The 10,891-nt window shown below is 53.4% G+C and overlaps 1 protein-coding gene across 1 annotated transcript; it reads left to right on the top strand.

The window, feature by feature from the left end:
* Positions 1 to 4,128: 4,128 nt before the first annotated feature.
* On the top strand, positions 4,129 to 10,612 carry Mpg (N-methylpurine DNA glycosylase). The gene is made up of 4 exons (XM_036198185.1): positions 4,129 to 4,370; positions 5,412 to 5,612; positions 7,603 to 7,807; positions 10,172 to 10,612. Exons 1-4 carry the CDS (start codon positions 4,185 to 4,187, stop codon positions 10,558 to 10,560), a joined length of 981 nt encoding a protein of 326 aa, XP_036054078.1. The 5' UTR covers positions 4,129 to 4,184; the 3' UTR covers positions 10,561 to 10,612.
* Positions 10,613 to 10,891: the final 279 nt, after the last annotated feature.

Here is a 10,891-nt window from a genome sequence, read left to right as displayed (position 1 = left end):
CGTGATCAACGTCAGTCCTGGGCTCGCCTTTCCCTGACTCCTAGGTTGGCTTTCCCCGACTCCTAGGTTGGCTTTCCCCTTGTGTTGTCCCTAACTGCTTGGGAAGGGAGGGAGGGGAGCTCCAGAGCAAGGAAGTGGGAGTGGGAGGCACCTAAAGGTTGGACGCCCCTTTGGAAGGCAGGCACTGGTAAATCACTGAGACTCCGGAAGCTCTCGCTTCCCTCGTGCACATACTCCTGACCCTTCATAGTAAACAATCGTGCATTCAGCCCCTCACACACTTGTTTACACAGACACGTGCGCACACATGCACTTCAAATCACTTTCATAGGCTCATACTCTTGCCCTAATGTATTTACACATGTGCACACTAACACTCATACACTGTGTCGCAGCAACCCCAGGTCAGCAATTATCCCTTCCCCTACTTCTTTCCCAGCAGGTACAAGGGCCGGACTGTACCTGCCACCCCTTAAGCCATTTTGCAGAGTGACAGCAGCATTCTGTCCGACCATTTGTATGTCCACTCTCTTCCCTCTGCCTCAGCCCTCAACCATCACCTCTGGTGCAGAAACTCATTCCTCTGTAAGCTGGACACAAAATGCTCCTTTTCCCTCACCTGAGGCTACAGGCTGAGCGAGAAGGAGGCTGTCCTGATGCAGATGTTCTGGGTTCCTGTAGCCCACACATGCCAGGCCAGAGATGGGACCAGGCCAGAGATGGGTCTCCATACCTTGCATTCTTGATGCCTGCTAGGATTAAGCAGGGTCTTGATACTCAGACTGGGCTAGCTTGGATGGTGTCCTTTCTGGAAAATCGGGAACCGGGCACAGTTGAGCATCTGGTGTCTGTAGGTCCCTCCTCCTGCCATGGATGCTTTATGGTTCCACCTAGAGCTCTGTTGAGACCTAGAAAACTATTCCCAGCTGTAAGAAGCCCTATAGGAGATTCTCAGTAAAGATGCACCCTACTCCAGGAGTCAGTTATCTTTGTTTACGGAAAGAATTATTCTGTTTATTTATGACTCTGCATATTTGGTTGCAGGTGCCTATAGATGCCAGAAGGGGCATCAGGTCCCCCTGGGTCTGGAGTTACAGACAGTTGTGAAGTGCCCAGTGTGGGTGCTGGGAACCAAACTCCAGTCCTCCACAAGAGCAGCAAGCACTCACAACTGCTGAGCAGCTCTGGGGTCACTTCAAGGCAGTCATTGCGCAGAGAAGCTGCCTGCACACAGTGACAGAAAGAACGGCCTGCCAGGATTCACTGCGCCAGAGGCCTTGCGATTCCCTCGCTCTGAGGGGGCCTGCAACAGCTCTCTTACAAACCCTGTCATCTCTGTCCACATACACGCTTGCTGTTCCCAAGAGCATGATCCCTGCAGAGAAATGCCCATCTCAGCACATGGGTTCAGGATTCTCCAGACACAGCCCACCCTGGCATCCTGAGCAAGGGCATGAGGACAGTGTGAGCAGAGGAGTGTGGACATATGTCAGGTCTGTATCCAGTCTCTCCAATCCCAGTACCTCCTGCCTGGCCTGTTGACCTGTGCTTTGGGTGGAAGAAGCCCAGTACTTGGAATCCCAGCCCCTGGCTTCTCTCATACTTTCATGGACTAGGCAGAAGAGGAAGTCGGTTACAGTTCCCTAACACTCTGGGAGCTGGAAAACAGGTATCAGGGTGGACAGGCGTCCACATTACTCCAGGTCTTGCGAGTACTCTAGCCAGCACCTGTGTGGATAGGATCCTTGAGGACTCTCAACAGCTGCTTGAACCTTCAGCTTAGCCTCCAGGCCCTATAGGGAGAGAAGATGGAGGGATGGACCCAGGACCCTGGCTATTTGGGGAGAAGGCAGCGTGGGCCAGGCTAGCCAAAGGCCTGAAATCCCCAGCTATTTCTGAGGCAACCCCCTCCCCATGGTCCGGGACTTGACAAAGGGGTCCTAGGAACTCCTGGGCCAAGAGCCTAGCAGCCTTAACAGCATTCCTCCCCTTGGCCTGCCTAATGGCTGTCCTCTCTGCCCAAGGAACGCTAAAGGCCCCGCCCCACCCCCCAACAGAGAGCCCCGGAGGTCTGTCAGGATGTCAGCAGCCACTCTGCTGAGAAGCTGCTAGAAGGGTGACAGTTTCCAGTCGAGGAGGAGCCAACTGGCTCCAACCCAGCTTCTGCTTTATCCATGTTAGAAAAGAGACTGAGCCAGTGGGCCGGGCCCCTGGGATGGTGAAACGAAACCTGGCATCTGTAGCCCCTACAGCTAGCAGGGACTGGCAGCAGCCCACACCACCACTGCTAGAAGCAGCTCCAACCTTCCTACAACCTGAGAGGGGTCAAACCAGCTCACACCAGTGCCAACCCCAGCTTTGACCCCTTTCAAAGACTCTCCCAATGGCATCTTTGCCACCAACCAGCAGTAAGATACACTGGAAACAGAAGAGGTCCCAGGCTCCTTCCTCTCCTGGCAAAACACAGCAGGGAAGCCCAACCCCACACTTCCAGCCTGTAGTAGGAGCTTCACACCACAAACCAGGAAGTGGGGAGGAGGGGGCAGACATTGCACAATCCCACACTCAGGCCAGAACATCTGGAGAATAGGATGCTGGCAACCACCCCCATCTCCTCCTGGGGCAGAAGCCAGGCTCCCCACCAAACAGAGGAGCTTGTCATTCACCCAAAGATGGGGATGAGAAAGCTCTCTGGGAGTCTACAGAATGCCCTTATCAGGGGACAAGAACCCAACTAGGGTCTTAGTTCCCCTCCTAGATTGGAAAGGGGCATTATTCCCACCGGAAGGGAGAGTCATTGTTTGGACGGCATGGCTGAAGGGGATAAGGAGGAAGGGGGTGGGAGCCACATCCAGGCCAATCTCATTAGTTCAGATTTACAACATATTGCCCCTACCCCACCCCCGGAAACGGCACAGAGTGCCACAAACAGCTGGATGACTTCCAGCAGGCAGCAGGAGGCAGGCAGAGAGGCTGCCCCTCCCTCCTCAGGAAGTCCTGGTTGAGGCCCATGAGAGGGGATGGCTGAGCCCCAGCCTGAACTGGCCAGTGGAGAAGCAGTTGGGGATCTGAGTCCTGATGGATAGCCTAACCTTCCTTGGACTAAGTGCCTTGTTCATCTAAGGGTCACAAACACACACGGCCTATCCCTCTGCCCTGTCTAGCATCTCCCATCCCATACCCAGTTAGTTGCACTTCCATGCCAGGGTCAAAGAATTCAAAGACAGCTCTGACAAGCCCTCAAGGGTTTCGACAAGGCAGGGGCAAAGTGTGAATGGGGACTGTGTCTGCCAAGAAACCCACCGACCCGGATCCCCCTAGAATGGCAGAAGAATGTGAAGGAGGCTCCCCTGTGTGTAGGGTGCCACGGAGCTGGAGCAGAGCAGCTTCCAAGACCTCCCTTCCCTTAAACAATCCAGTTATTTCCCCTTCGAGGTTCAACTCTCCTCCAGCGGTGTACAATCTCATTTGAGAGGCTACAGATAGGGTGGGTATCAGGCCTAAGTCCCTGAGAGGTAGTCTTTAGAAGTGCCCGACAACTGTTACCCAATTGGATGGGTATTTCCAGGTCCCTGCAGCCTTGGTCCTGCCCCACAAGCTGGCCAAGCTTAGGTGGTGAACCCTCTTCGCAGCAATTCCGGGCATCAGGGGGGTGGGAGTCTACTGCCATGGCAGGATTCCCTTTACTTCCTCTTATCAGCTGTGATGACCCAGGGCAGGGGCCTCCAGATGAGGCAGGCATCCATTTCCGTTCAGTTCCAACCCTCCCCCCCTCCCACCTCCCCATAAGGTTGGAGAAGGAGAGTTCCAGGATCAGAGTTCGGTCTGAGGTTCCAAGACCTGGTGTTTGTTCTCCACAGCACCAACAGCACCCGCTGTGACCAAGCCCGTCCCAAAGCTAGGCTTTCCAGCCTGGGACCCTCGAAAATTCAGTCCAGGTTCGGGGGCGGGATTGACGGCAGTCGGGCCACTGGGATAGAACCGGACTGGGGAACCGAGTTCCTGGCGGCGTGGTGAAGGTAAAGAAAGTTCCTAAACTCGCCTCGCCCCTCCCCTAGGCTCCTCGCTCCGCCTCTTCGCACATTCGCCCCACCCCCGAGCTGTGGGGCTTCTGCGCAAGCGCAGGCTCCTGTCCCCACCTTCCCCGCGCTTCCGGCGGCCGGGTGCTTTCTGTAGGCGGCTCGATGCGCGACCGCGGCCGGGCCGTTCTGAGTGCGCGCTTGGGCAGAGGCGCTCGAAAACCGGTGTCCGTGACCCTGCCTCCCGACACCGACCAGCTTCTATTTCCTGGACGAGCACGCCGCCCGGGGAATGCCAGAGCAGGATCCCGAGTGACCGGATGTCGTGAGGCCGGCCAGATGCCAGCGCCGGTGAGAGGGGGCGCAGCGTCCCGGAGTCTGAGCCCACGGCGAGCTGGCACAGTGGGTCGGGCTGCAGAGACGGTCACGTCAGCATCCATTCCCGGCAGCCTGGCAGCCTCGATGCAACCTGGACGTCAGCACAGCAGATAAAAATAATGGGTCTTACCCGGGCGTGGTGGCGCACGCCTGTATTTCCAATGCTTGGGAAGTGGATGGAAGCAGGAGGATCAGGAGTTCAAGGCCAACGTTGACTACATGGGACCTTGTTTAAAGAAAAGTAATGGCTCTTTAACCAGCCACGGAGCCGTGGTCATAGCTGAAGCCCAGCTTGGGCTGAGAGCAGGTCTTGGCCCTGACCCCGGGGTCACTGCCCGGTTGTCCCTTTCATCCCCTTCTGAAGGATGGAGTTAGATGTCCCTACTTTGTTTACCCGGCTTTTGGTAGACTAAGGCCTGCTGTGTCTTACTGACTCATTGACTTTTTATCCCAGTTCCTAGTTACTCTCATATCCAAACAGGCAGGTCAGTTGGGGGCCAGCAGGATTATACCCTGAGCACTTACAATGGGACCAGGCGTGTGGTCATCCCCATGTGCACCCGCTTGTGTGTCAGGTCTTCTGGTCAGCATTGAGGGAGCCTCTTGAGCTATCTTTTGGACAATGACAAGACAAACTCTGTCTGTTTCTCTGCGACTTTCTGGCCAGGATTAGGAACAAAGAGCCAGGTTCCAGAAACAAGTTTCCTTGAAGATGGTATAATGTATGGAAATCAGAAAATGCCCGCCTTTTTGTATCAAACTCAGGCACCCACCTTCTCCCTCTGCCCCTGACTCTAGTTTCTTCTATGTACAGCAGCTGTGGGCAGAGAATGCCCACCCACCCTGGCACTGCTAACAGCCTGTCATTACCCACACCATGTCCCAAGGCCCCTGAGGCTGTATTTGCTGTAGTGTTCTGTTTATGCCTTGGAATGACCCACACAATGGGCACCCCACTTTCCAGATAAAGAAACTCAGGCAGGCACACTTGCTTTTGTATTTTTCCTGTTACAGCTTTCCCGAAAGATTGGGCAAAAAAAGCAGCGACTGGCAGAATCACAGCAGCAGCAGCAGAACCCTAAAGAGAGGCCACCCTCAACCCTGGGCCTGCAGCGGAGCATCTACTTCTCCAGCCCAGAGGACCACCCTGCCCGGCTGGGACCAGAGTTTTTTGACCAGCCAGCAGTCACCCTGGCCCGTGCATTTCTGGGACAGGTAATATAAATGCAGGTGCGGGTTCCAGGAGCCCTAGGCCGGTCACTACTTGTTCACGTCTCTAATTCAGCCTTCCTTGTGCACACATAGGTAGCTGCTTTGTCCACACTGGCCCCAGCTGGTTTGGCTATTGTCTAGGATCACTGCAAAGAATGAGAATATTGATAGCGGTGTTCCTCGGTGGGAGTAGCAGGCCCACTGGCAACTGTCCTGCTTTGACAGTAACAATAGGTATGTTGTTGTTAGCCTTACCCATCAGGGAAATAGGGACTGTTCTGTCTAAACTCCCCTTTAGGACAGGTTGTTTACAGGGACTATGGACGGTATAGGCCCCAGCATCTGTGAGGGACCGCTTTTGCCTATCTTTTTCCCTTACGGGGCCAGGGATACCATTAGGCTGCCAGTATCTGAATCACTTGAAAGAGCTGGTCTTCTTGCTGCATGGCTCAGTATAGGTCCAGGATCTGGGCTGTACCAGGCATGCTTGAAGTGGGAAGTGGGGATTACCCCAGGCCCAGCCTGGTGTGTCCTGTCACCTTCCAGATGCACATCCTAGGTGCCAGAGCTTAGGCCTGACCTTTTACTTTTAACAAGCTTCCCTTTAGGGTAGCATGGCCAAGGACAGCCAGTTTCTCTAATAGAAGAACTAATACTAAGAGTTACATGTTAACAGGACCAGACCCTGACCAACTGGAGAAGGGGCTTAATTCTGTTGTCAGGATGTTTTAAGCTGCAAGGATCTGTGTACCTTCTAAAAGCACCATAGTAATCGACATCTATAATATGACATAACAACATGGCACAGATTCATCTCAGGTTTAGGTCTGGACCCAAGGATGGGCCCCCACCACCACCATACATCTGCCTCTATTCAGAATCCTGGGCATGTCAACTGGCTCCCTGTCATGCCTGCTTGAGCCCACATTGGTAGACAAGATGATGTCTGGCAGGGGAAGGGGTATTTTTAGCCTATGTATCCCTTTGGTGAAGAAAACCCCAGGTATGGGTCACACGCTCAAAAAGGTTCACTGCTGCAGTGAGCTGCCAGGACAGCAGGCTACTCTGGACTGAAGATCATGTTGCCTTCCCAGGCCCTCCACCAGGAAAGTCCTAGGAGCTCCCTCCAGCTCAATTGGGGTTCCCAGTGTGCCCCTTGGAGACACGGGAGAATGTGAGAATAGTTGGTAAAGGTAAAATACTCCCTGACCATTTTCTCTTCCCAAAACGTTCATCCCTGTCTTCAGTGTACTGGGTTCCTGAAAGGATTTCCAGGCTTCCATGGCAAGCACTGGCCCCTCTTTTCCTTCTCCCTGCCTATTACATCAACCTGGGGCATCATGGGTCTACCTGAACTGAGATGAAGGTGCCCTCTGACCAAATAACCCCCTAACCTAAAGATGTGAGGGACATGGCTGGATCCTGAAATCCTTGAGCCCTGGTTAAGACTGCTGGATGGACATTCTTAGGACCATGGACCAGGCTAGGCACTGCATGAGCTGGCCCTGCTAGCTCTGTTTCTCAGTAGCACTAGTGGGCACAATCTGAGCATGGAAATCCTTTATGGCTAGCCTAGCTTAGTAAGCACACCATAGAATCTGGACTATCCCAGGAAGCTGTGTAGGGACCCCTTGGGGCCACTGAACATTTAAGACTCTCAAGGGAACTCTGGGAAAGGATGTGGGAAAGCAGAGAACACCACTGAGGGGACTTTGAGGCCAACCTGCAGAGTGAATCCAAGTGAATCTTGAGCTGTGGTCAGAACCCTTAGTGAACAACAACTATAGTTTGTCAAGAAGGGCTGGTGACCTTAACAGCAGCATTCAAGCTCTGAGCAGACCGAAAGAAGAGGCAGAATGGAGGAGCCAGGTAGCTTGGTCTGGCTGGGCCTGGGTTCCTGATACATCCTGAGCTTGAGATAGCAGGTCTAGGTGGGGACTGCCTAGGTGGGTGGACCCCCATCCCTACTGTCTAAACAGACTCACTGCCACAGGTACTTGTCCGGCGACTTGCTGATGGAACAGAACTCCGAGGGCGCATTGTGGAGACTGAGGCATACTTGGGGCCAGAAGATGAAGCTGCTCACTCAAGGGGTGGCCGGCAGACTCCCCGCAACCGAGGCATGTTCATGAAACCTGGGACCCTGTATGTGTACCTCATCTATGGCATGTACTTCTGCTTGAATGTCTCCAGTCAAGGTTAGTGGTGCTGGGCTTGGGGAAGCAGACAGGCTAGCAGCTGGCCAGACCCCCTGGAAGACTGAGGTAGACAGGCATTTGAGCAGGGAGGTGCCATTGCCAGGGGCTAAGTTGGGATTCCAGGAGCTTTGGCTGTTCTTGACATGACAAGCATGGCTAAAGCACCTGAGACTCCACAGAACAGAGGCTATAGGCCAACCTGAATGCAAAGCAGTCAGGTTCTGTGGCCATAGCTCAGAATGGTGTTTTGATTCTGGGTTAGAGTTGGAGTGGGCTAGGGGGTAGGGAAGTGGAAATCAAGAGACTAGTGGTTTGGGGGGTGAGCTGGGCTCTTACAGGAGCCTTGCCAAAGTCCTATTAGGGGATCTGGCTCAGTTATTCTTACCCAGGAGCATTTCTGTCCCCTTAGGGGACATCAGGCAATGTTTGGTGACATATTTAGTTACCGTGACTGGCTAGCATCTAGCAGGTAAAGGCAGGTATGCTGCAAGAAACCCGGCAATAACAACATAGGACCTTCTGGCCCAAGAAAGCATTTATGGAGGGATGTTGGTGCAGTGCTTCTGAGACAAACTGTCTCTCCCCTGGGGTCCAGCTCTGTCATGACAAACGTGTAGCCTTGTGTTCTCAGTGCTCTGAGCCTGAAGAACAGTACCATCCTGCCAAAGCTACCACTGGCTAGGACATGGTTGACATATCTCAACATCTATGTGCTTAGCACCCCTCTGCTTGCCCAAAGTGACCAAAGGGTCTTGGTTTGTTGGACAAGCACTTGTGATGCAGGGAGTTGTAGTGGTCCATAGCAGAAAGTTGAAGGTGTCCAGTGCAGGAGCCATGGGAGCTGGAGGTGACTGGCTCTGTGCCTACCACAAAGCTGATACTATGGCAGATTAGACATCAAAAGATCACAAGAGGAGGCTGGAGAGGCAGTTCAGTGGTAAAGAGCAGTGGCTGCTCTTGCAAAAGACCTGGGTTCAATTCCCAGCCCCCACATGGCAGTTCACAACCATATCTATAACTCCAGTTCCAAGAGATCCAGTGCCCTCTTCTGGCCTCTGTCAGCACCAGGCACACAAGTGGCATAGACATACATACAGCAAAACACCAATACACTACTTCTTTTTTTTTTTTTTTTTTTTTTTTTGGTTTTTCGAGACAGGGTTTCTCTGTGTAGTTTTGGTGCCTGTCCTGGAACTCGCTCTGTAGACCAGGCTGGCCTTGAACTCACAGAGATCTGCCTGCCCAGACTCCCAAGTGCTGGGATTAAAGGCGTGTGCCGCCGCCGCCGCCACCACCCGGCCTTTTTTTTTTTTTAATTGGGGAGGGGGAGAAAGGGGGGGAGAGAGAGAGAAAGGGAGGGAGGGAGAGAGGGAGAGAAAGAGAGAACAAAGCCTTCTTGGAGAGAACTACCTCCGCTAGTGTGGCTGAACTAAGGAAAGAGTCAGAGATGGTTGGTGCTGCAGTCTCTGAGGGAGAAAACGCTCAGGTTCCTAGGGCATGGTGAGCAAGGCAGAGGCAAGGATGAAAATGTAACCAAACCCCCCAAGAACATCCAAGTTGGGGGCAAATTCCCACAAGGGTGCCCATGGTCCTGGTGAGGGTCATCCATGCTGAGTAGTGGCGGAAGACCTGGCTATCACTGGCACTCAAGTGTGAGCACTGAAGGTTTGGGAGGAGGAGGAGGCTTGCAGGGCCAAGTAGAGCAGGTCAGGATGCTAAGTTAAAGCAGAGGTGTAGCAGAGTTGGGCAAGGACATGGAGATCAAAGGTGTTTGCATGAAGATGAGAGGGAGCCAGGATGGTAGGGGATGATAAGGTGGTCCTGGGAGCTGAGAGTAGGGATCATGTGTCCTGCTTCTCCCTGAAATGGCAGAGGAAGTCCCAGGTGATGAGCTAAGTACAGCATGGGAGGAGGGATTCAAGAGACTGGACCTTTCATGCTCCCTTGACCTGTATCATACTTGGATTAGGTCTGAGACTTACTATTTTCCAGTAGAGTGGCATTCCTTCTACCCCAGAGGTGCTGGCTCTCTGGGGCTTCCTATGCCATCCTCTTAGCCACTACCAGTCAAGACTAGGGGAAGGTACAGAAAGGATGCCATAGACTCACCCACACTAGCTGATCATAGTTCTGGCTTTGGAGAGCAATGGTGGAATCTCATTGTCAGTTTTGCCTGGTAGAGGCTTCCCAAGGTACTCAGGGAAGGTACAACAACCTAGTCGATGCTACAGGGAAGGGGGTGCAAAGGGGTCTGGATGCAGTGGATACCAGTATACTCGTGCAGGAAGACAACAGGCACCCCTGTAACACTGGGTATGGCAGGAGGTCTGAAGTTTACTTCCAGGCTGTCTGTCTGTCCCACAGGGGCTGGGGCTTGTGTCCTGTTGAGAGCATTAGAGCCCCTGGAGGGCCTGGAGACCATGCGGCAGTTTCGCAACACCCACCGGAAAAGCCCTGTTGGCCGTACCCTCAAGGACCGTGAGCTCTGTAGTGGTCCCTCCAAGCTGTGCCAGGCCCTGGCCATTGATAAGAGCTTTGACCAGCGAGACCTGGCCCAAGATGAGGCTGTGTGGCTGGAACATGGCCCTGTAGACTCCAAGAGCCCAGCTGTGGTGGCAGCAGCTCGTATAGGCATTGGTCATGCAGGGGAGTGGACCCAGAAGCCCCTGCGCTTCTATGTCCAGGGCAGCCCATGGGTCAGTGTGGTAGACAGAGTGGCTGAACAGATGTGTCAGCCTCAGCAAACAGCCTGACAGGCTTTTTATTGTTTAAAAGTAGAATAAATATCTTGTTTGTGGGGAACTGTCCAAGTGTCAGCCTGAATTTGTGTGCATGAAGTCAACTCTTCATCCAGGTCAGGAAACCTGGGTACCTAGTATGTCTCGCACTGGAGAGGAGGATCATCAGTGTATGGGTACACACACCTAGGACACTCCAGGGTAGCTGCATAAGGGTTGGGAAAGGGATCAGAAAGACACAACCTGTGTGTGTGAAGGTCTGGACTTTAGAGACGCATCTGGAAAACTTTCTCCAGCTCAGCAATGTTAAGACACTGTAAGGACCAGATTGAACAATAAGGCTGGT

This window comes from Onychomys torridus, chromosome 8 (genome assembly GCF_903995425.1).
Source record: "Onychomys torridus chromosome 8, mOncTor1.1, whole genome shotgun sequence".
Lineage (NCBI taxonomy): Eukaryota > Metazoa > Chordata > Mammalia > Rodentia > Cricetidae > Onychomys > Onychomys torridus.
This window is presented reverse-complemented; position numbering and strand designations above follow the sequence as displayed.

What these genes read in the sequence shown, in the direction of transcription:
- Mpg (XM_036198185.1), top strand. Translation starts at nt 4,185, where the DNA reads ATGCGCGACCGCGGCCGGGCCGTTCTGAGTGCGCGCTTGGGCAGAGGC. An exon ending in CCGGCCAGATGCCAGCGCCG is followed by an intron (nt 4,371 to 5,411) that starts GTGAGAGGGGGC and finishes TTCCTGTTACAG; the next exon opens with CTTTCCCGAAAGATTGGGCA. An exon ending in CTTGAATGTCTCCAGTCAAG is followed by an intron (nt 7,808 to 10,171) that starts GTTAGTGGTGCT and finishes TCTGTCCCACAG; the next exon opens with GGGCTGGGGCTTGTGTCCTG.